This window comes from Carassius auratus, chromosome 11, assembly GCF_003368295.1.
Source record: "Carassius auratus strain Wakin chromosome 11, ASM336829v1, whole genome shotgun sequence".
Taxonomy (NCBI): Eukaryota; Metazoa; Chordata; class Actinopteri; order Cypriniformes; family Cyprinidae; genus Carassius; species Carassius auratus.
In genome coordinates, this window is record NC_039253.1 from 1,015,431 (window position 1) to 1,042,086 (window position 26,656).

Sequence of the window (26,656 nt, forward strand, 5' to 3'; positions counted from 1 at the left end):
CAACAGCGTGCTTGCGTCATAAGCGAAGTCAAGATTTTTACGGGAGCGCGCACGCAAAAACGGTGTCTCATTACTAGGTTGATGAGTTCGTTTTTTATCTTTTACTGTCTATGGTTTTTATAAAGTCTGTGTCTATGGTTCGGATGGTAGAAATGTATGTATTTTATGCTTTCTTTTTCAGAATGACATTTTGTAATGTAAAGAACAATAGGCTGCTACACTATTCAATTATATATTTTATTACAAAAATGCCATATATATATATATATATATATATATATTATATATATATATATATATATATATATATATATATATATATATATATATATATATATATATATATATATAGCAACCCCCAAGGCTAATTGTTTAGTGTAATTTGGCCAATAAACATAAATTATGACTATAGTATAGAATGAGAAAAACTTATAATGCTTTTCAAATTCATCTTTGCATGATTAAGTTTAATGTCATTTATTTAATCTGATATTAAAATTCTTAGGTCAAATGTGGTTTTGTTTTATCTCAGGACTATTGTAGTTGTAAATTTCTGTGGCACACTTGTTAAAAATAATAACATAGTAGGATCTGTTGTCTATTTTCAATCAAATGAACAGAGCGGAATGGAGCTCATAGTGGCCTAGCACTGAACGTTTAGCTGCCACTGAACCACACCATTGTTTGCATGTTCCAACAGTGATCACTTAATTACTTCTTATGCGTCATATTAAGAACCAAGACAAAGCAATTGGATTATCTTGAGCAAGACATTAGAGTCAAATCAACACACTCCATTTGGTATGACAGATGTTCAGTGTAATTTAGTCCACAGTCTCCAAGTCCAAACAGAGGGACAGGGGGTGGAGTTAGCTTTGAAACCTTCTCCTAATTTCTTTAATTTCATTTAATTTAATTTCATTGAAACAAAAACTTTCCAGGGATTATTTTTAACTCCATAAACATCTTGTATGTTTACCGGGAGCCTAGAAGTACCTTCCAAAGGCTTTGATTTTGCCAATATGCATTTGTTTTGTGTTTTCTCAGTTTGCTAAGTGAGCTGTTTGGTCAATGAATATTAAGTAAACTCTTCATGTTTGTAATCTTTAGGTGCTCAATGGACTTTTTAAATGAATAAATTGGACCAGATAGTGAAGGAACTCCTTCAGATCAGTGCTGATTTTAAAAGGCAATCCAGCAAGCACCTCATGAATATGGTTTAGAAATTACCATATATTCATAAAGGCTGGGATCATTATAAGATCATAATATGTAGATACAAATGTGAGAATAATAAAAAAGTTTAAACAAACAAACAAACATGGAAACAAATAAATCAATGAAAAGTAAAGACACAACAAAGCAGATTAAACATAATAAAATGTAAAAATATATTTTTTAACACTTTATTTGCAGTTGTTCTTGTTACACATTGCATGCATTAAGTATTTTAAATAACAATAAATTATGCATAATTATGTGCATGTAACCCTAAACCAAACCCTAATCCTAGCCCAAATCTACATGTAGTTAATTAATATTATTCAGTACTTATGTATAATTACACTGTAACAAGGACACCTTCAAATAAAGTGTAACCTATTTTTTTATAAATACATTTAAATAAAGTGAAAAAAGTACTACAAAAATTAATACAGGACTGAATTTAAATACAAATTAATTGTGTTCGTTTTACCAAGTCATTTATTCGATTATTTAAAGTGAAGTGAAAACGTAAAAGTTTAATTTCATATGTATTTATTTGAATATTTATTTTTTGTCTTACTTATTTAAAAAAAATAAAATAAAAAATTGTCCACACATTGGTCACGCCCTCATTAGCGCGTCACGACGGAGTCCCCGCCCCTTTCTCAGTGGTGCGCGAGCCCCGCGGCGGTTTGTGGCCGGTGTGTGTGTTCGTGTGTCTGTGTGTATCTCTTTAGGAGGGCGACTTACTTCCAATTATCCTCTCGCACACAACGATTTTTCCTCCCGTTTTCAGCGTCCGCGGGAGCGGAGACCTCCACGGATTAGACCAGGACCGTGTGACGGACTTTATTCGTTTGCGAGTTTCTTTTCTGGGGAAATGAATCGTGTCCCTCAGCGAGCTAAGCTAGGTATCGAGCTCCCGAGCTAATACTGGATTTGCGCGAATTCTCTGCGCACGAAAGTTGCACAGACGAAAGAATAACTTCTTCCTCCTGGATAAATTCACCCGGAATTATTTCTAAAGTATCTTTCAGTCCGAGAGGCTTGATAAATAGAAGATAAAGGCCACCGTTAGTTACCTCAGCGAAGCTAACGCGCTAATATGAAGTTAGCCAGCTCTCGCTCTGGTACGCTAGAAAGCGCCCTCCGCGGGGGCGGTTTATAAAGCTTACATGAATTGTGACAGTTTAAAGCTTGTAAATGTCGGGTTGATTAGGTCTTTGCTCTTTTGTTTTCATAGTAAAAGGCTGATCAGTCTTGGGGAGTGGTGGGTTGATGATCTGTCCTGCATACTTGCATACCAAACCCACTCACGTTAATAATCCTAGTTATGGTTTAACATTTGCATTAGTGCGTTTTGTATATAGAAGTCATTGACAGAAACGCATGCCTAACGTCTTATTTTTTTGGGGGAAGTATAGATTAGTTAGTCCAACAGATTAACTACTAGTATATTAGATTTATTGGCTTGTGTTTTGGTCAGGCCTATGGTTGTGAAGGGGGATGAAGATGAATTGTGTTGGGAACGAGGTGTAGCTGCTCAAGTTGTGGACTGTCAAATAAAAATAAACAATTTTTGTATGGAATTGGGCAGCTGGGTTGGCATCATGGGGGTCTCGCAAGGGGGCATGAAGAAGTCATCTACATAGTGTCTAACTACAATCATTTTGACGTTATGTAGTCAGCAGGAGAGCCTTGTCTAGAGTTTTTCATTAAAAAGATAATTAATTAAAAAGATTGGAGAATTGGAGCAAGAAAGTGGCCAGTCTGGATCAAGAAGCCCTGTCTTTCGTCTCTGGTTGGAGTAGCACTCCCAAGCCATCCTCAATGCCTTCAGCGCTGGCCGTGTTCACCTGTCGCCCGAATTCACACCCGTTTCAGGAACGTCATGTCTACCTGGATGAGCCGGTCAAGATCGGGCGCTCCGTGGCCCGGTGCCGCCCTGCCCAGAACAATGCCACCTTCGACTGCAAGGTGTTGTCCAGGAACCACGCTCTGGTTTGGTTCGACCACAAGACGGGGAAGGTAAGTCGGGTGTTGTAGCTCTTTGCAGGCAGAACAGGTCAGTTTGGCTCTTAAGTCAGCTGCTTGTTTGACATGCAGATGAAAAATGCTCCTCGAGCTGTCTTGATTCATTAGGATTTTCTGTCTACAATAGGCTTACATTCAGTGGTCCCCACCCAGAAGTATTTAGACACTAAAAGCCCCAGTTGGTAACACTTACAATAAAGTTCCATTAATATTCAATATCATTGAGGAGTACATTTGTAACGCTCTTTATTCATCTTTGTTAACATTTATAAAAATACAGCTGTTCATTTTTAGTCCATAACAGATAAAACTGTCTATTTTTGTAATATGTTAGGTAATGTTGAAATTAACTGAAAGAAGCACCAGAATTTTACTGCTCTTTTTTTAATTGTTGTTAGTTCAAAATTAATGGGGAAACCTTATTGTAACGTGTTACTTCACAATTAATGCTTGAATGCCATTGCATTAGCAAAATTATATTATGCAAAGCCAATTTTTAGTTTTTGGAACTAATTTCACTTTTTCCCAGCCGTTTTTGCTCATTGGCTCGAAATCATCTTTCTTTTTAAATTAGTATTTTTTTTTATGTAAAATGACAAACAGATAAACAAAGGACTCCATAGTCAGTAAGAAAGGTAAGATCATAGTCCTTAAGAAAATTGTATTTGTTGCATTGTATTTGAAAAATGCATGTTGTCAGTTTTATACACGAGTCCCTTGGTTGAGACATACTGACATAAAACATGCTTGTACTATATTTCATGTAAATAAATGATGCATGGTTTAAAACTTTAATGCAATGAGATTCATGCACCAGACCCAAGTGTGGCTTGTGTGTCCAGATATTTTGGGCTGCTGTGTGTGTGTGTATATATATATATATATGCTAAAATGAGCTTATAGTATTACATTGTAATGTATTTGTAAACAAAATTAATACATATAGCACACATTTCAATGCAAAAAAAAAAGAAAAATATATGTTAAAATAAAACAATCTAATTAATATTAATGGATTGTCCACCCCTCCCCTGTGATTATGGTATGGCGTGCCAAATCAAATGTCAAAGGACTTGGGCATCTCTGATCTACAGAGTGATGTTTATGTGACATTGGACAGATAAAATGTGCTTTTTTGCCATTTCACCAATCAGGCGACAGAGCATATTGACAGCAACAGATGAATTGTTCTCACATAACACTGCTGTGGTAAATCGAAGTAAAACATTGCTGTGGCATTTCTTTGCTCCATGTGTTGATGCTGAAAATGACTGCTCTTAATTCTGGTCTGGCTCGTGAAATTGGATGTCGAGGTTTTAGATGTCAGGTGTGGCTCTCATTTCACAGCATCGTGTGTGAATGAAAGTGTAAAATAATCCTGTTGAAAGCAGCAGAACATATTCCACTCACACCTATATTATCCACGAACATGCTTTTAGTGTGAGTTTTGGGTTTAATGCTAGTGATTTCTACTTTCAGATGACACATTTTGACAGTGCAAGTGCACAGAATGTATTGAGTCATAACTTGTTTTCTCCCTCAGGCAAGCTTATGGTTTTCAGTGGTTTTCTTTGGGATGTTTTGAGAGTGGTTTTTTGTGGCTCTGTCTAACATAAGGATTTCTCTATTTGTTGTTAGTACAGTTAGCATGTGTAAAGAGGTGGCGTGTAGGTGTGTTTTGCCTGTAAAGAGGAAGTATTGATGCAGTGAAGTTTTGCCATCATCACTCTGGGCGATAATTTCTCAGCTGTTGTGAAATAATTGCGGCTATGGTTGCTAACTGCAGTCATGTAGATTAAGGTGTGGTGTTTGAATTAAGGGAGTGCTGCACGCTACAAAACCAGGTGAGGTGATTAACCCTTCAGAAACAACTCAAAGAAAACTTTAATCTGGAAAATTAAAGAAGAATGATTATTTAACAGACCTTCATGTGCTAAATACAAATAAGAATGATGTTGTAAATATTTTGTAACCTCAAACCTTACTTAAACCTAGAGGAGGTATGAAGAAATTCTCATATCATGATGTCAGTTATTTTATATCACAGTCTTTGTATATATTAAAATATAGTTGTTTTTACTGAAAATATGTCCCTGGATTGTTTTATAAATTATTTAACTATGTGTTAATGTGTTTGATAATGTAGACTTCATCTCGTTTGATTTTTGATAATGCATTTTAGCTTACACCAATCATAGACTGTTGGAATCAATGTTTCTTGGTTCACTGAGATGCGGTCTTGTTTTGGTTATCTAGTTAAATTGCAGTTTCTACACTTAGTGAACAGTCATTTAATGAATGCATTCCTGCACTTAAATGCACTTGTCAATCTCAAAACTTTGCATTATATCCTATTATAAAAGAATGTCATTTCATCATCAGTATTTCAGAAGTAGTTGATTATTAACTAATATTTACTGGTACATTTTAAATACTTCTGCAGAACATGTTATTCTCCATTGCATTATAGGAAAAAATATAAATTTGCTGAACATGTCCAACTCTCTGGCTGTTCAAGATGTAGACGACTTTGTGTCTTTATCAGAAAAAAATTGGAGAAATGTAGCATGTCATCACTTGCTTACCAATAGATCCTGTGCAGTGAATAGGTGCCGTCAGATTTAGAGTAACGCAAATCTCTAGAGAGATTTTAACTTCAAGCCATTGCTTTTGGCCAAAATAGTCCATAATCCAATTTTGCCTTGTAAACAGTGATTGATTTGTGAATAATTCTCTCCTCATTCTGAAAACTGGTTTGAATGGTTTGAAGTTAGAAACTTTAAAATGATGGATTGATTTCTTTCAAACGCAGCTTTTCACTTCACAAGCCGTTAACTGATGTCCCCAAATCTGATGAAGAACAAACTCCTCTAAAACTTGGATTTTAATCTACAGCAAATGTTAACTTTTAGTTAAACTTTTCCTTTTCCTACTTAGTCTAAATTGCTTAGTTTTTATCGGCTGTTGCTTAAGACTGAAAATCTAATAACCGTCTATTTCCATCACGGGGATTGATTGTCCACGTAGGACAGTGCAGTAATGACCTGAAGAGAGTTTGCTCCTATTGGCACGGTTTCTGTCGGAAAGATGTGCCAAGATGAAGCTACCTAAACTGGGCCAGCCAATAGTTGGCATAATGTGCAATGGTGCCAATATCACCACCTGTCCACAGGCTTTGTGATGCTGTGTACTACAAATGCGGCATTGCTGAAATGGTGGCGATTGCTACTGAATGCCTGAGAATGTCGCCTGCATTTATAGACATCAATCAAAGCCTCAAGGCTGCTAATAGAGTGTCTAGATGACTGCTCTCAGACTGGAGACTGTTATTTCTTCTAATGGGTTTGGCAAAATGACACCCATGAGAATGAAGCCAAGATGCACTGTCCTGCCAGGCTCTGGGCTGTCATCTGTGCTCTAGTTAAACCAGTTTTTAATTAATGGGGTTCACTTCTCATTATGTTTTCCTTCAGGATTTGAGTTGGTGAATGCACAGGTTTGCTTTGATCTACTTGTATTGTGTTGCATTAAATTTCATGATGTTTGTAAGCTCTAGTGTTGCCCTGTACCCTAAGGTCATCCAAGTAGTAGATGAGTTTGTTTCTTCATCATATTTGAAGAAATGTAGCATTCCATCACATTCTCAACAATGGATCCTTTGCAGTGAATGGGTGCCGTCAGAATGAGAGTCCAAACAGCTGATTAAAACATCACAATAATCCACATGACTTCAGTTCATCATTTAACGTCTTGTAAAGTGAAAAGCTGCATGAAAGAAAAAAAACAGGCCTGGTTTCATAGACAAGGCTTAGATTAGGCCAGGATTAGGCTTTAGTTAAATTAGGACATTTAACCCTTTCACACATGTCATTCTTGTCATGTGACGCAACGCATTCACAATAGATCTGTATGACACATGGATCGCTCATATTTAGTTTTTCCTGTTTTATTAAAAATATTCACAGACATGCTCATTATATTAGGAGATATCTGATATTCCGATTCTGAAATATGTACAAGTAAATCTATAAAGACTTTTATATCGACCGTGTTAATAATCTATACCGGGTGATGGGCGCCGCCATGTTAGTTCATGCTGAATCTGAGCTGTGGGATCCTCTCCTCCCTGAAAAACGTTAAATAAAGTAGGTCTCCAGTAAACTGGGAGAAGAGCAGAGTAAACTTTATAGTTACCTACACAATCCGTTTATGATATTAATGAAGTCAGATTATATTTGTAAGGATCATTATTGCCGTTTCAGTAGAAATCAGCATGTATTTTACAAACTTGAATATGAAAAGCGCTCAGTGTTTCCGATCTAGCTTCACCCCAGCTAAAGCGCGTTAAAGGGTTAAGTAGCTTTTAAAATGTGCCTTAAAAAACCTTACTCATCTGCATCTTGATGCAAATTAATGGCACTGACATATCTTCAGATATCAAGTTGCTTTCAGTTAAGACAGCTCGGAAATGCAAGTTAGTCTGGGACTAGGCTGTGAAACCAGGCGCATTTTTAAACCATCATTTCTAGCCAAAATACACTTTTTTTTCCCAGTGGGGTCATCCAGTAAAATTTCTGAATATTGCTTTATTGGGGACATTTCAATCCACGAATATGCAAAACAAAAGTAGCCCAATTCTGCAGAAAACGGGGAACTTGGCAAGACTGATCTGAAAGCACGTGTTGGTGATTTACTATTCACTACTACACAAGAGCGGCTTTACTGACGAGATGCACATGCAAGTCACATTACATTTTATTGGTCCTAGTTATGTAAAATGTCATATTAAATACATTTTGCTTTTTGCTGCTTTTCCGTTTAGTGCATCTGATATTTATTGTTCTGCAGTTTCTCAAGTCTCTTACATCTCTCATTAAATGATTTCTCTTCATGTGTCTGTGGGGTTGCTGATCATCTGTTTTTAGCATTTTTAGCTGATGGCCATTGCAAATTAAGTGTGCACTCTGTTGTCGAGTCTTAAAATAGTATGATGCCATTTGCGCCCTGTTATTTTCAGTCTGTTGTTATTATAGGCAGCATCAAGACAGGGACAACTGGCAAGCAGCTGACTTTAGCTACTGGAGCCCAGTGCCCCGCGGGGCGACCCACACCCTAGATCTCAAACAGCTGTACAACACTCTGGCTCTCTTTCTCTCTCCTTATCGGCAGAAAATACTGATATTATTGTAATCCATGTCTTGGAGTTCATATGTGAGCGAGCGTCCTGATTTGGCAATGCTTTCTAATAATTCAGACCGCTCTCGTAGAAATATCAAATCTCATTTGCAATTGTTTAATATTTGTAGATGCATACAATGCTGCAGACAACCGGTAACAAACCGTAGGACTCTATCTGGAAAAGACTCTTGTGCAAGTGCTGTTATCTAATGAGATCTTGTCAGTGCAATTAATAATATTAACCGAGACGTCTTAATTGGATCATATGTTATCTATGTAAATCCATGCCTCATAATCTCTTAAATGTGAAGTTTTCAACACCACACAAAGCTCTGACATACGTCTACAGTGCTATACTCGTGAAACTGAGTCCATTTTATCCACCCTGTTAATTCAATGGAAAGCAGATAGGACGCTCATACTACGTTTTATATTTCAAACACGTATCAAGCCATGTTTTAAGATACTACACTACATTTATTTTACAGGTCCTCATGTTTTCTTCCAAGCTACTAAAATCACTTCATTTGGTTTCTAAGTAACTGTAAACACTCTCTCAGTGGTCTCCTTATTTGTAGCTTTTAAATCAATCCCCTTTTTAAACTTGAGCTATTTCCAGGGTATATATCTGCAATGAGGATCAAACCCTTCTCACTGCACATCACGATTAACATGAGCTTTCATTGAAAACATTGAATGAGTCAATGGCTAGCACTTGTTTGATATTTTCCTGACTGTTCTGTGATGCTAGCAGCTCCTCATTATATCTCTAACCTCAAATAACTGAAGCATGAAATATGCTGGATGTTTGTAGATGAAGCTGCATGGTCATTCCTTCACAATTAGGCAGAAGGGCAATTACTGAAACCTTTACTCGCTTCGCTCTTCCCTCGTGAAATCAGCTGCAAACCCCCATCATCTAATCTGCTGAGACCATGACATCTTTCAAGAAACTGCTGTACTTAACTAATTCACAACCATCAACAAAGTATTTACTATCATGCCGCCTTATTAAAAATCCCCCTCTCATTCCCTTTTTTCTTCATCTCACCTCTGCTGGAGCTTTTTGTACTAATCTAGTTCATACTTTTGATTTGGCAAATTTTACTGAGATGCTGATTATTTTGACAGGCTTTAGGAAACGCAAACATTGGCCAGAACTTCAGAAGTTGATATTGATTACTGGCCTCTGAATTATAATAGGTTGTTTTTTGAAGTATGAGTGTATTTTGACTGAGTAAATATATTTGAGGCTTTTATATTTGTTTTTGCTGCAGTAATTCAGGTTTGCTAAAATTTTACTTGCAAGGAGTTTGTTTACATGTGTGTTTACATGCATCACATTTCCAGCATGAATGAGAAGATTTAAGCTTTCCAGTTTCGTATTGATTTGCCTGGTTCTTGAGGATTGAGGTTAAGGGTGCTTTATTGCCTGACTGATTAGTAACCGAGCTTCACGGGTTAGTGTCTTTGCTGTAGCTGAACTTTTTTACACAGCCTGCACCGATCGATGATCATTTCCTCAGCCAGGCCGTTTGTTTCCCTTTCTAGGATGGGGCTCTTCAGGTAGGAGTGATTTAGGTTTAGACTTGCTTTTGAAGCGTAAACTCTGCATTCCTTCAAGATCTCAGCGTTGGCTTTCAGAGCTGTTCTCATGAAATAAATCATGGGACATTTGGCTGATATGATTAAGGGAAGCCAACACAGACAGTATGATGTGAGCTTTTGCACTGTTATGACCAAAAAGAAATGAAGTAATGGAGTTCACCGAATCTCCTTGTAATGGAAATGAACGTGCACCAGTTATTTTAGATTTTTAGTTTCATTTAAATTTTTATATTTCCTGTTTTTGCCTTAATTGTTTGTTTATTTTAATTGTCTTTATTTGTCAGTTTTTCTGTCTATTAGTTTTAATGTAGTTCGTTTTTTGTTTGTTTTAAAATGCCTTTGTAACTAACATAATACTAGTTTGAGTTTTATTTTAATATTTAATTGCAGTTAATGTTTATTTTGAAGTAATGAGTTTATGATTTTAATTTTAGTTCATGGAGAGAGAAAAATACAGACATGAATAACTATTTAAAACAACTTGTATTGTATAATTATGTCTATTTGCTCTACTTTATGTTGAAATGTGGATATGAATATAGCTTATGATTGCAGTGTTTAGAGATTCAAGACTTTGATAGAATATCAAACCTATTGACTTGAGTGAAAACTTCAAAAAGTGGAAGGTTACTTTTTGGAAACATTAAGACATTTTAATTGAATTTGTTAAAATTGCATTCTTATTTAATTTTAATAAAGGAGCATTCGTATGAGCTGTCTTGTATTTGACATCTCTAAATCTCTAAAACGGTTATAACCATCCAACTAGAGTAGAAATGTCTTGCTTAAACCATTCTACCAGCAGAACTGAAGTTGATATTCAACCTCCTTCCTTCCCATGATTCCTTTTAATTATCAGTGTTGGAAGTGTTAATTGCACAATTCTGCTCTGCTCTTGTTTGCACAGGGTAATACTGCCTTTCTGTACAGCTTATATAAAACCTGCACTCAAAATAGTTCCAGTCTGCACATGGACTCAGTTCGGTAGAATATAAAAAGATTTCATATAGGATGAATGATGACCTTCACGCTGATCTCAGGAATACTGGCACCAGTTTGAGACGTGCTGCAGAATAACTTCAAGTCAGATTTGTGTTGAAGGCTGGTGGCAGTGTGTGCTTCGACGATGGGATGTGGGGGCGAATCACTGACAGAAAAATCATCCCTCTCTCTTTCTCGCTCTCTCGTATTGTACTCCCTGTGTAGGAGCCACTTGACAGTCGCTGTGTCACACGCAGGTGCATTAGTGCCGTGTCCCAGCATATTTAATCAATATTTAACATGCCAGCTGTTTATAAATGAAGGCATGCTGAAGTTCCTCCCTAAACTGCTACCATTTGACTTTATAATTATAGTTTAGGAATCACATTTCACACTACCAAGTAAGGCTGAGAGAAAAAAATGAGAACTGTTATAATGTAGATTGAAGTTTGTCTGACAGTTTAGTTTTAAAGTGGTGTAAAAATTAAATGATAAAATACAAATTTCTTATTAAAGTACAGTTATTTTTGAATTGTTTAATATTTTTATGGAGTAAAAATAATAATATATTGTTATTAACGATGATAATATTGTGGCCTTTTTGCCTAAATGTTTATTACATTGCAGTTGGAACCATAATATATGATAAAGTACACTTTTTAAACAAATAATGCACCAATAATATTTAAATTTTTTTAAACAGTTTTTTTAAATATAAAAAAGGCAATTCAAATGACTGTAAAATTGCATACTTTTGTTTTCTTGCATGTGACTGTTAACCAACATCAGAGAAGCCTGAACATGTGAAAATGTTTTTAAATTATTGACTAAAATCTCGATGTAAATATTTAATGCCAAAGGGGTTTCGCTATCAAAAACGTTTGTGAATACCTGCAGGAGTGCATGTCTTATTCATACCTATTTCTTTAAACGGTGCCTGTATTTTAATGTTTATTAAATAATTCTTAACATATCAGTAGATATTGTTTGTTAATATCTGATTGAAGTATAAATGTTAATAGTTTTGTTGCAGTCATGTAGTGCTACCTATCGAGTTTCAATAATCTCATTTTTACTCAGTTCCTGCTTATGCATAAGTGACATTAACATTACGGACTTTTATAAAATGTAACAAATGTAAAACGTAAAGAGATCTGCGACCACAGTAACCTCAGAATACAGTCCACACAGCCGTTAGCAAGAGGAAATAGGAGGGAATATGCTATGTCATTTGTGCTTCTCCATTCGTTCTCATTTGCTTGTACACTTACTAGTTCTGTGTTTTTTTTCTATGTCACTTAGAAAAGTAGAAGGACTGTTTGTAGCATCCAGCTATATCAAACTGTGAATCAGACGTAGTTCTGCTTCTGCATGCGTTACGCTCCTCTTGCTTGGCTTTGATAAAGATGTATTTCTGAATTAAACCAGTCTTATTCTTTATGCATTTGAGCTAATCGGTTTTCTCCAAATGAGCTGGTTGCTAATGCATCACAAATGTCATGCAGTCTTCATGCCAAAATACACGTAAGACAAACCCAGATATCACATTTCACTCCTGCTATGATGGGGGATGTGATAGCGCTCCACTCCTGCTTGATCATATGGCCAATCAGATGCACAGTGTAAATTAAAATGTCAGGTTTGTGGGTCTAATGAAGTCATAACCTTGATTCAGTTGCATTGAAGGAAACCGCATTCATCATGTGACTTAACCTGATGAACCTGTTAGCAGCGATGCCCACACGTGACGCATGATGTGGGATGTTGGCGGAAATAATGTAGTCGTGTTTGACAGTGTATCTATTCATCCAGCCGAGAGAAGGAAGTTCAGCAGCATTCATTCTGAATGAAGGGAGTTCAACTGAGTACATGAAACAATTACAATTCATGACAGCTCCAAAGCCAGTTCTCTGGTGCCCTTGATGGCTGTGTGTTATTAGGTGCGTAGCTCAGACTGATCAGGGATGTTGAGACACTTAAGGACAGTATTGGTTATCTTCACCAGTAACTTGTATGAGTAGAGGTTGCTTTCGATTGCCTTTCGGTTCAAGATAACATTGAATTAGTGATGTTTGATCACAATAGAAAGCTAATTCATATGTCAGATGGGTGCTGGTTTTATTTTAGCATTATTTATTTACCATTATAGTATTTATTAATATTTTGTATATATTTTTTGTAAGTTTTAGTAATTTTACTTTGTTCGTACTATAATTAATTTTTTTTTTTTAATACTTTAAAGCATTAATTTAAGTTTTATTTAATTTAAGTTAAATTTTAGCACTTGAACTTTTCAGTTAAAGACAATATTTCTAATTTTATGTATTCTTAGTAATATTTTGAATGAGCAATTGTTTATATTAATATCTGTATAGGCAACATTTTTGAAGTTGCCTAAACAAACCTTTTTTTTTTTTTTTTTTTTCGTCTATTTGTATTTTATTTTTATATTGGCTTCATTTTAATTAAACAAAAAGAACAAAACTGAAATAAGTCAGTTTTACCAGGCTTTTATGTTTCACTACTGCCTCCTTGAAACTATTTTTAATAGCTGTAGTAAACAATAACAAAACTGAGGTGTCTAGTTGCCAATCTAGTAAAATTATAGGTTTTATGTTCCTCTACTGCATTTAAAATGTGTTATAACCTGTTTTGTAACAATGAAACTGCCGACCTCTATAAACTATAGTCTTATTGTTTCTCCTCTTTGTCAATGCAAGTTTATCTTGAGTGCTTCCTCCTTTTAACAATCGCTGTCTTTCATCTGTGACATTTGTTCTGCACTCTTCAGTGTAGTGCTGTATTTGACGCGTCGGTAATCTTTCCGTCTCCGCTCTCTTCTCAGTTCTATCTTCAGGACACCAAAAGCAGCAATGGCACCTTCATCAACAGCCAGCGTCTGAGCCGGGGGTCGGAGGAGAGCCCTCCCTGTGAGGTGCTCTCCGGTGACATCATTCAGTTTGGGGTGGATGTGACGGAGAACACCCGGAAAGGTGAGGAAAGCCTGTCAGTGTTGCCTGCAATAATGAAACATGATCTGTCTTCACGTTTGTCTGTAATGCAGGTGTGGAGGTGTACATATAAATGTATAAAACGACTGTATAATTATTATTTATTTATTTTTTCGTTTTTTTTATGTTGCACATATAATATTTACATATGTATTATTAAATCAAAATTTTTATTGAGTTTGAATTTTTTTTGTGGATTTTATACACTAAAAATATATAGATATTCATTTAATATATTGTTAAATGCTACAATATATTTTAGACATATAGTATGTATTAAATATAGTATATTTTACTTCTCCATAAATATAACAAATACACAATATATTGAATATTTTATATAAATATACTGTTTTTAATTAATTAAATTATTTAAAAATTTAAATATTATATTTAATATATATTAAATATATAAACATATAAAATATAAAATATATTATAATAATTGTTTATAAATAAATATAAATGTATATATATCAAATAGTGTCACTTGCTTAATGCCATGCTTGTAGATCGAATTAAACCATTTGTTAATATTCTTAGTGCTGATGACTTTTAATTTGGAACCCTGTTTTTTTGTTATTGTAATATATGACACTATTGCATGTTTACTTTGTGTGTGTGTGTGTTATGGTTCAGGAATCAGGGTCACACACATGCAGCCGTTATATACTACACTTTTTGATGATGCTGTAATGCAGAGACTGCTTTAGAAACCCAAGAGCTCTGTCTGGTTGCTGCTCTGATGTGTCGTAACTCAAATACATGCAATGGGACGCTTGCACAATCAGATACAGATGCAAAGTAACTTACCCTTTAAAACGAATGCAAGCAAACATTACAGAACTAAAGAACACATGAAGATGAAAACCAGTGTTTTAACTGGTGAGGTATTGAAATTAGGTTCCAGTTGTCTTTGGAAACTGTCACGTTTAAGTAGTGTTCATTTGAGTCTTTCTGTTGTTTTGGCACAAGTCTCATTCAAACGTCAAGAATTCATATCAGTCTCTGGATGATTTTGATCATATTAGTTCATTTTAATGAGCTGTTTTTGCTTGAGATAAGCTGTAGCTTTGTTGAAATTCTTCTTGTAATGAAATAATGCTATTTTGTGTAACCACTGTTTGTCATACATCCGTATTTGATGTTTCTCTTGTTGTTTAGTCACTCATGGCTGTATAGTGTCGAGCATCAAGCTCTTCTTACCAGATGGCATGGAAGCTCGGCGCCGATCAGAGTAAGTCCTGTTTAAAGATTATTAATATTTTTCATGGTTTAATCTCAGAAAAAGCTTCTATTAAGGCTTTGCTCAACCTGGTGAGATATTCTTTAAGGTATTACAAGCTCGATCACTTATAAAACATGCACATGATGTGATAAAATCTCTGAGAGCTGAGGCGTACAGCTGCTGATTCCACTGATTCACTTGACCAGAACAACATTTGCCTGTGCTTGTTCAGAGGAAATGACATGTGGGCTGTTAGTTTGACAGTTAGTGGCCAAATGTTGTACGAGGGAAATTAGTGGAGGAGCAGATCTTGGCTTTTATGCTGGTTTTTGTTTCGTGGTTGTATAATTTTCTTTATTTTTTTTGATTATTTTCTCAGTTATTTAGCAAATGCACATATTTACACTTATTACCTCCCCACATGTTACAATGATGCACTGTTGTTGTTTTTTTAATGTAGGCAAAGCCTTTTGATTCTTCAGAATATTCAGAATGAAATCACATATATTAATTTACAGAAAACAGTCTCTTAAATGCACATAAATGTCTGTGTAATGTTGTTTTACCTAGCTCAGTTTTTATTACCTAAATAATAAGCCTGTATTATTTTCTGTGGCTGCTGTGTGATACTCAAATTGTGTTTAACCCTTTGTTATTATAGCTTTAAATAAAAATAAATGACAAAAATAATTTTCAGTTAGTTTACCTTAAAGTACTAAAATTACTGAAACTGAAATATATAAAAGAAAATTTAATATAGTCTAAAAAAAAATATAGAACCAAAAAAACGTGTGAAAATGGCTTAAAAAAATTAAGGGCCGAATATAAAAATTTAATCTGATTTAAAAATATATCAATAAATCTAAAATTGCACTGCTTTAACACACAGTGTACTTTTCAAATGTGATGGTAGTGATGGTTTTTATTTTTTTTTATGGCCCAAAGGCCTCCATTACATTGTGTGATTCACTGTGCCCCGGGCTGTTATTGATTTTTGATTGGATTTTGGTGAAGCTGCAGGAACAGCAGACTGTCTGAGACGAGAGATGAGCACAGGCACCGTTGGGGTCTCGCAGGTCTCATCCGCCTCCATCTGCTCCGTTTCTACAGCATTAGTCGCTTGAGTGTCACCAAATCTAGTCAGCTTTTATTACATTCACATCTAGGCATATTCCAGCGACTTGACCGTTCACCTGCATTCTCTTCATTGAGTTAAAAGGCTCCATAGCGTCCATTGAACTGACGTCCTGGCTCCAGAGCCAAACGGTCGTGTAGTTAGTAATCTGATGCTCTGCGCGGCTGGTGTTTATTATATTCATGAAGATGGATATTGATGATCTTGTTGACGGAGGGGAATTCCTACCACCATATGAATGCTATGTTTGACTGTGCATGGATCACCAGCTATAAAAATCATTTAACGGAAGGCATCCGTGAAGCAGATGGCTCTCGCGCCAACTCGCGTGGAAACGAGGTGTGTGCTGGGGGCATCATTGCTGTTTTTGGGGCTTTAAAAGATTTTTATGGCTCTCCTTGTCTAACGTGGAAGTGCTCGCTGAATAAATACGAGCAGGAGGAAATGGCAGAGACTTCCATAAACACTGGCAGGGATGAGGGACCACACACTTTGAGTCTCAGACTGTGTCTAAATCCACCCTGTGGCTAGGTGCATTAATGACTGAACCTTGTTTCTTTACCCTAACCCCTCTCTGTTAGGGTTTGTTGACTGCTTGTTTAATAATTGACTAGTCTGTTAGTTAGACCAGCTGTCTTCCCCCTTCAAAACGGTTTTTAAATGGCCTGTATAGAGCTGGGAGATATGGTCAAAAAAATCATATCTCTGTATTTTTTTGCAGTTGGATTAAAAAAAATCTGTATTTAAATTCATTTATTTCACTTACCGCCCAATGTTGTCCAACAAAACGATACATGTTAAAGACTACGGAATGTTAATGTAACCATGTAAGCCTTTATAATATGTGCATTTCATTCCAAAATTGTAACATTACAATCTAAAAACAAAAACAAGGCTTTTATAGCAGAAGGGAAATTCACTAAACTAAAAATGAAAATAAATGTGTTTGGCTGTTTTAAATATTCCATTGAAGTCTCTTTACAGTCAGTGCTATCATAAAAATAGACTGACTTGTGTGATTATAATTATAGCGCTTCTGTTTAATTGAGCTCTGTCTGTTTGGCGCATGTGCGAGGCGGTGCTCGTTCACTGGAGTTTAGCAGAGCAATCCCTGAACAGAAGGCTCATGCACTTCTGACAGGAAAATTGCTTTATAACATTTACAGGTGGAGGATATACCTGTGAAATGTAAGTTATGCATTCAGGAAGACGGCACATCTCAAACACGTTAAACAGCGAGAGTAGCACATGCAGCCTTTTTGTCTGAACACCTGAAAAACCCCTAAAACTACTGCAAAACGAAACTATAAACTACGTCTTAGCAGTTTTTAAAGGCCTTAATATGAAGCTTGTCACATGTTAAGAACAAATTGGATAAAGCACTTTCTCCGCAGCAGCTCAGATGCATTTTCAGATGCGCTCGTATTAAACTACTGTATATCGATATAAACGGTATTGCCTCATATTGAATCGCTTATAAAGAAAATATCGATATATCGTACAAACAAAGCCTTGGGCCTGTATTATTATTTTGGAAATGTATTTATATTTAGTATAATATTTTATTAGAAAAGTATATTAATGAAAGCACATATGTAATATGTAATAAAATATTACATATAAATAAATTCACACACACACATTTATGTATATAATTTAATACATATAATACACTTACATATTCAATACTGCAATGTTTCATGTCAGTTTTTTTTTTATTAAAGTATGCATTTTTAAATCATTTATTGAAATTTGATGCAATGTTTAAGAATGATTTATGATTTATGATGTGTGTGTGTGTGTGTGTATATATATATATATCGAATATTTATAAAATGTATACGATTAAAAAATATATATTATTAATTCACACATACAATTTATTTAATATAAATTATTCATATATTTTTCAAAATTAAATTTTTATTTTTTTAATGATTAATTAAAAACACATTTTTAAAAACATTAAAATAAATAATTTTATAAATTATTAATACAATGTGCGCATAAACACACAAATGAATTTATAAGATAATAATGTAGAAAAAAAATTATGTAAAAAGGGAAGTATGTGAATAATTTTTTCTCCCAGCCCACATTTATTCAGATGAATTCATTTTTGTCACAAGTTGATGTTTCTAGTCCTGCAGAAATTATTTAATAGTTTTATATGAATAATTTGCAATTGCACAATCCTACTGTCCGATCTTTGTTCGCTCCGCTCCCAATTCTCTCATCCGCTTGGCCTGTTCAGCAAACATCAGTTGTGTCCCATGAAGGCAGTGGAGCTCCTTGGCTGAGCTCTCGACCCAGACGCACGTTCAGATCCAGCTTGTGGATGTATTTATAGAAGCCACACGCATCTAGATGTTGAGCTCTTGCCTCTGGAGCCCAGCCAGGACAGTGGAGATGCATGTTTAGGGTCTTCTGTTTATTAGAAGATGCATTCGAGGGACTGCTGTACGTGTTTGCGGTCAGGGCTTTTACTTGCTGTTTGAGGTCAAAAAGGCAGCCTGAGAAACAGTTCCTCTGAAAGCGTTACGTCCCACTAGTCGCCTGAAATTCTTTCCAGCTATTCGACAAAAGACATCTGCTTAAGAAATCTCCCCTCTCAGCAAAATGCCTTCACTCTTTCCACATGATGCAGTCCGTTTAGCCTCTTTCAGATAGATCTGCGTCGTTGCTCCCCGTGTCGAAATGGATGGATTTATTGAAGGACGGCAAACGAGAGAGATGTGATCGTCATTGAGGGATGGGTGGCTGCTGATTGTTTTTATTTTCCATCTGGAGGGCGAGAAAGTCAAGCACTAGATGGAGATGTCCCGATTCCTCTATTGGGTGAACTCGATTTCTTTCCCACTGTAATTGATCACAGATTGCAGCAGAGATCCACAAGCAGAGCTGGGACATTGTTTCCACTTTACTCATAGGAAATGTGATGTATTTCCAATGTGACAATCATACTTTATTGGTTTCATTGTGGTTTGTTAAATTTCTGCAAATGCTTTTCTGTAATGTCTTCTTTGACTGTGATCTTGAGGTGGAAGCTGCTTTATTATGCTAAATCTTTATTGATGAGACAGTGGTCAATCTTAGCACTTTTCATAGCTCATAACTTTTCTTCATAACTTTTTCATAGGCTGTTGTTGACATTCACAAAAATATAGATCACTTGAAGCCTCTTAGTTTTTTTTTTAGGAATATATAAATGGACTGTTTTGCTTTGCCATTGGCAATGTTATAATTTTATATTATTTATTGGTTTAATCAGTTGTTTTAAATGAAATGCTTCTTGGTCCAGTTCAGTGTTTGTTTCGGCCTTTGTTGATATCTGCAAGTCTTCATGAATTATCATTGAGCCATGACTGCCATATTGGAACAACCACCTCCAAACGTGTGTGTGTGTGTGTGTGTGTGTGTGTGTGTGTGTGTGTGTGTGTGTGTGTGACTGCAGGCTTGGAACAGGAGAGTTACTGTGACTCATCTCTCTCTTACATAAACACACTCACAAGACACCGAGTCTGAAGCCCCTCAATGCTCTTGTGGGAAATGCTGCTATCCTCAGAGCTTCAAATTAAAGAATTAGAAATAGAATTATGCCTATTATTTTTAAGGAGGCTATACGCTTGGGCTGAACGATATTGGAAAAAAACTCACTTTGCGATATTTTGTTTTTCTGCGATAATATATTGCAATATGAAACCGTTACCGGATGACATGTAAAGCTCTATTTGGAAAAATTTATTCAATGATTGGAGTTGAGTAAATCAGCATAGAAAATAAACAAATTACAAGCATAGGTAGATATAATAGAACAAAGATGCATATTAAATAAATTCCTTTATATTTTTCAGGTAAGTCTTAACAGTATTCAGGTACAGAAATGTAATAAATGTAAAATAACACTGTTTAATTAATAAAAATAAAATAAATCCGTTAAAGCTACAAAAGTTATTTTTATCTGTTTTATTGTTTGATTGACATTCATGACAGAAACCAGGGACATTAAACTGCTGTGAATAGCTACTTTATTAATGTCGCGACACATCAAATCCATTTCCTGTCTTAGGGATGTAACGATTAACCTCGAACCGGATGAAAATCGATTCAAATATGTGACGATTCAGATCGGTTGATGCTAAACGATCGCGATTCAGTTAGGGGCAGGAGTTTATACGAATGTATGTCTTTTGAGGGGAAAAGTGGTATTTTTTCTTTTCATTTTGCCTCCGTAAAATGCATATTAATTCTGCTGATCAGAGAACCGGCTTCACTGACAAGATGCACATTAATCATCGGCCGATAAATATCGTGCATCTCTAAAATATACAAGCTAATTTAGATTCAAAACTAGGGATGCACCGATCATGATTTTTCATGGCCGATTCTGATACCGATTTTTTATAAGCAAACTGGCCGATACCTATTTCCGATTTTTTTTTTTTAAAAATCTTTTAAGCAACAAACAAGAAAGAAGGAAAGTGTGCATAAACAAGATATTTGGTATTTAATAGGCCAAACTTGCTTTTGGCTATTGAAAACAATAACCGTAACTATCTGAAATTAAAGGCAGTTACTGCACAATCAGTAGCCTACATTCAATACAAACACAGATGGTACAGACATCAACATTTAGCCTTTGTTTCTGAATTGGGTTGAAACTACACAGAACTGGCCTTAAATATAAAGATTAACTGTAACCATGTGAAATTAAAGGCAACAACTGCATAGTTCTACAGTCCAAACAACACAAATCATCACACATTCAATAAGATGTTTCTTAATCAGCATTCAGTATTTTAGTTTTTAAATTTGGTTTTAAATAAAAAAAAAAAAGTTCTGTACCAGTGAGACTAAATAAAAGTATGCTATATAAATACATTTACCAAAATGTAAAAATCAATTAATGTTGGTGCGAATAAAACAAAGATGCAAAGTGTTTCATTCATCCAATTAAAAAAAAAAAAAAAAATTAGGGTAATGATTCACATCTATATTTTTTTACTTGAGCCAGTGAAAAATAAATAACTTATTGTCTCAAGTAAAAAAAAAATATATAGATGTGAATCATTACCCTAAAATGTTTTAATTGGATGAATGAAACACCTTTTTTTCAGTGTACTACAGCAGGTGATTTTTAAATTAAATTAAGTCTGTATTTTAAGGTAAAATAAAAAAAATAATCATCCTAATGCAGAACTGACGTTTATTTCTGGCTTTTCAAACGTGTATGTAAGTTCTAAAAAAAAAAAAAAAAAAACAATTTCAGTTGTCACAGTTTAGTCCGTTTCGTTTCTCATCGGTAAAGTAGCGCAGCTTCAGTGCATGCAGGAAATGCTTTTATTTGTGCGTCAGTACACCAACGGCTGTTCGCTTTCCTGCTATCTGTGCCTCAGACATGTAGCTCTGCACTTCCAGTGCTGATTGGCTGCCCGTGTCCTGCGCACAGATTTCGAAATACTCTTCCACACAAATGACATAGCGAACAATTACAATGTAGTCTGTTCATGTGAGCGAACATCCGGAAAAAACGTCCGGAAATAAGACCAAAAACCGGTTATTTAATAACGAAAGACTGTTGTGTGTGGCTTGGAGATGCGTGAACTATTTTTGTTAGTGAAATGGAGCAAAAACGACTCATAATGTGTCTAAAATGTAAGTCGGTTAATATTACATGTTTATTTAACTAAAGTTGTATAAAATCAATATCACATTTGCATTCGGGCTTGATTTGCAATGGTGTTGATTGCTCCACGAGCCTCACTGACGCAGTCATGATATGTCAATACATTATCCATTATTAGTCACTGTTTACACTGAAAGTAATAAAATCAGAATCATTCTAACCAAAGTTTCAGGGCTGCCCTAGTTATTGTTTGTTATTACAATTTTGATCAGCCAAGTAAAATTCTCTTTTACTTGCCCCTTCACAAAATCCACTTGTGTGCTTGCATTATAGGTGTTGCATGTGATATCCCACATTTCTAAGGATTTTTATGGGTCACCGTTATAAACGTCCCTTATGTCTGCTGGAATGCTCTCCAACCCGTCGGCTTTGTTTCTTTACACGAGTTACTGAGCCGATGCCATGGGGGCGGACGGCCAGAGGATCAGGTTCTGCTACTATTGTCTTGCCTTAGTTTCACTGCGTATGAAATTTAGAAAGCTCGGAGGTCCCTGGAGCGTTTTATTTCTGAAGAGTCTGAAACGATCACATACCGAGCGCTTGAACTTTGACCTCTGTTAGAGGCGTGGATGCTGTCGGACTGTGTGGAGCGGATTTTGATTTGACACAACCGACGAGGATCCAGCCATGTTATCGAGCCGCTACAGAGAGCATGACCACATGTTCTTCTGCTAGGCGCCTGAAAGAAAAAGCCATGGAAGTGAAGGCCTTCTGAGGGATACGGCACTTTAAATCCTGCGTTGCCTATGCTTCAGGTAACAAGACTTCTCCAAAAAGAGGGATCGGCAGGCTTTTAAAGGAATGACGCAGTAAAAGTGGGAAAAAATGCTTGAAATGTGAATTGTATCCAGCAGGACGTTTTTATATGGGTGTGTTGAGGCCTTATCATTTCACTCTGTGTTTTACAATTCAGTTATCTGGTTAACAGCCTTTTAATAGAAATATGAGGCTGGTTATTTAACTATTAATATAGGCCTACTTAAAATCTATCATTTGTGTTTGTTTGACCAAGGCCAGAACAGTTCATGGCATGAAGATTTTGTTTTATGATTTATTTTAATTATTTAATAATAGTTTTTCTTTTTATTTCTCACTCTTGTTTTATTTTATATTACTTTATCTTGTTTTATAATTTAATTTGACGTTTTTTATTTATTAATTTTTTTATTTCATTTATTTTTATTTTACTAAAATAAATAATACTTTACATTTTTTTGTTTGTTTTATTTTATTATAATTTTAGTTCATTTGAATTTTATTTTGTGCATTTTAATTTCCTTGTTAATGCAGGGCACATTTTTAAAGGGTCTGTTCTTCCAAAAGGGGCTCATCCTTCTCACCCTAATCCCAAATCATGGTAAATCTGGCAATACCATGGAAGTTAAAAAATGACATGCTTGAGAACCACATGGAAATTAATAAAATATCAAAAAGCATCTTATTGAGCAAACTGTATAAAGTCTGCAATATTATATTCAAATGTATATTTATGCAAAGGTTATGGCTTGATGTTTTGGAAAGTCTTTTGTCGTGATTGGTCAGGATGTTTTGTTGGAGTAAGGGCCATCATTATGCGTGTTTTTCTAGTTCCTCAGTTTATGGTTTATCAGGTGGTTTGCTCCATTTCTTCAGACTCCATTCAGTTAGACTTTGTTCACAAAGTCCCAGTGACCGAGACTTTCGTATTCTGAATCTGCCTGGTTTCCTGCCTGCCTGCCAGGTATAACCTTTGACCTTTTGAATCCTTTAAGTGCTAGAAACTGTTCAAGTGCAGCTCTGTCAGCTGGAGAGGAGTGACATACAGTATATACAAATGTGTACATTTCTATAAAAGAAATTAATACAAATCTAAAACACCATAAAATGTAAATGCTATTTTAAAATAAAATTTTATAATCCATGTATGGATATTTAAAAAACAAATAATAATGATAAACATAAAACAAAAATGACAACCACAATTATAAAATATACAACTGTATGCATCTAAAAAATAATGACAAAAACATATTAAAATTTAAATAAACTAAAATTTAATTAAATGAAGTATATCATATAAATATAACTATAATATAAAATCAAATTTACAAAAACTAATACAATTATTTAATGTAGAATGAAAAATAAAATGAAAATAATGAAAATCATAAAACAAAAATGAAAACCACAATTATAAAATATACAACTGTATGCATCTAAAAAATAATGACAAAAACATATTAAAATTTAAATAAACTAAAATTTAATTAAATGAAGTATATAATATTAATATAACTATAATATAAAATCGAATTTAAATATGAATTATTACAAAAACTAATACAATTATTTAATATAGAATTAAAATTAAAATTGCTAGAAATTAAATATATATACACAATTACTAACTAACCCTTAGAAAATATGAAAACTGAAAAATATAAAAATTAAATTGTTTTTATATTAAATAAAAAAGTTTTTATATTTATATAAAATGGTAAAAAAAAAAAAAATTAAGGAAAAAGGTAAATGAAATGCAAAGTGTATCACAAAGCCTCATCTCTCATGCGGTGTGCTAATAGTTATAAAAGGGCAGTACTGTAAAAGATTAACAGTGCCAAGCTGAATCACTTGAGTGAGTCTGCTAGCAAATATTTTCTGCTAACTTTCCTCATGCATCGTCCCGATCTCTCTTTCTCTTCCAGTGTTGTTCCCGCACCCCTGCCGCTGGCTCTTGATAAGGTAAGCACTCACCTCTGCCTTTTTCATGCATTATATATATGAGCTTGTTTTTTTTTCCAAATTACACATTGGTCATGAATGAATGTTTTCCAGTTCGTTATGTTCCTGTTTTTTTGTAAACCAAACCTCATGGATCTTTGCCATGTTGTCTCAAAGCAGCTGTCTTATTGAATGCCATTGATTTCCAAGTCCTAGCTTTGAATCAACACCTCACATTACGTGCCTCTATCTGAGGTTTGCATGCGGCTCTCCGTCAGACTGTTATATGGAGCGTCTGTGAACGATCCTGGAGGTGGTCCACATGAAGTTAGATAATGCAGTTATCCTCTCATGACATCCTCTGTGTGGGATGCTCTGTGGAGCTTTAACAGGGAACAATTGGGTTGTGTGGCGACTCATTCCCAGAACAGACGTGTCTTTCTTTAGAAGTTTTAAATATGCACTCATGCTTTATCGTGTTAGTGTTTAAACAGGAATACACTAGCATTGTTCATTCAGTGCTTTTGGTGCATCTAGAGTCAAATGCTGTTACTGACACACGAAGTTGCTAAAAACAAGAAGTTGTGACTCTGCTACAGCGTTTTTAAAAGTGAAGTGTGTTTAGGGGAGTGTGTTTGGAGTTCAGTCAGAGGTGATGACATCATCTGCGTCTGTGATGATGACATGAACATGCATGTGTAAATCATTACAGCAGCGCTTTCAGAGTTTCGTCTGTTTTAATGGAGGCGGAGAGGAAAGACTGGTGTCAACCCTTAAACCCCATGAATGCAGATCTGTCAATGTCACGTCCACACTTCTATATCTGACCGCTGACAAAATAAAAACACTCCTCCCGCCTTCTCTGCTGTGGGAGCGTCTCCTCACATGGATTCAATAAATGTAGCTAAAGTAGAGTCACGATTTCATTATTTGGATCACTGTGATTACAACTGCTAGGAATGAGGCAATTCAATTTAAGAGCTGCGGATGAGGAACAAAGCCTCTATTGATTTGGACTGGGATTATCCATATAAGGTTACGTTATCATTTTCACCTTTTCAGATGAAGTGAGACTGAAAACTAACTGTGCTGCTGATGCAGATGCATCAAGGCCAGCGTGTGAAAGATGCTCGGTGGATTCAAGAGTTTTACAGAGGATGTGCAATGATTTCTCTTTTCACTGTGTTTTTCTTTCTCTCTTTCATGCAGGTGTCCGCAAATACACCCAGTATGTATTCTCAGGAACTGTTTCAGCTGTCCCAGTACCTGCAGGTATGGAGCAACACTGACCTCTACTGGCCATCTAAACACATTAAGAGTCCAAATGCAAACATTTAGCAAGTTGAGATACTTGTCTATTCAGTGGAGCATATAATGGTTGATAATTCTAATTGTATAATAATAATAATGATGGTAATTATTATCATTAGTTAAATAAATGCAAGATTAATAATATTATTTCACCTTTATTAACTACATCTTATTTAGTGTATAATGAAATATAAAATATATAATGTATAACTTGTATGTAATATATATTTTATTTTACAGTGTGTGTGAATATAGTGATAATTCACTATTTTACTGTCTCTAATGTCTCTTATGCTCACAAGTGCTGCATTTATTTAATGAAATATACAGGAAAAACTTTTACAATTTTAAATAGCTGTTTTATGTTTGAATATATCTTAAAGTATTATTACACGCAAGGCTGAATTTTCAGCGGCTGCTACTTTAGTCTTCAGTGATTGTTCAGAAGTCATTCTAATATGCTGATACGCTCCTTTTATTTATTAATTAACTTAATCATTCATTCATCCATTTTCGTAAAAAAAAAAAAAAAAAGGATTTTCAGGATTAAAGCTGCAGTCGGTAACTTTTGACGCTCT

At 35.1% G+C, this 26,656-nt stretch overlaps 1 protein-coding gene across 5 annotated transcripts in view; it reads left to right on the forward strand.

Annotated features, from left to right (window-relative positions):
- Positions 1–1,901: 1,901 nt before the first annotated feature.
- The window catches only part of LOC113110646 (sarcolemmal membrane-associated protein-like), a 50,056-nt gene continuing 25,301 nt past the window's right edge, over positions 1,902–26,656 (forward strand). For 2 of the 5 annotated variants that reach the window (XM_026274768.1, XM_026274770.1), the window contains exons 1-5: positions 1,903–3,234; positions 13,853–14,000; positions 15,183–15,255; positions 24,752–24,788; positions 25,977–26,039. In XM_026274768.1, coding sequence (XP_026130553.1) covers positions 3,037–3,234; positions 13,853–14,000; positions 15,183–15,255; positions 24,752–24,788; positions 25,977–26,039 — 519 coding nt within the window. In that variant the 5' untranslated portion in view covers positions 1,903–3,036. Of the gene's footprint in view, positions 3,235–13,852; positions 14,001–15,182; positions 15,256–24,751; positions 24,789–25,976; positions 26,040–26,656 lie in introns of all 5 variants that reach the window. The other 3 variants (XM_026274766.1, XM_026274767.1, XM_026274769.1) reach the window with 3 other exon arrangements.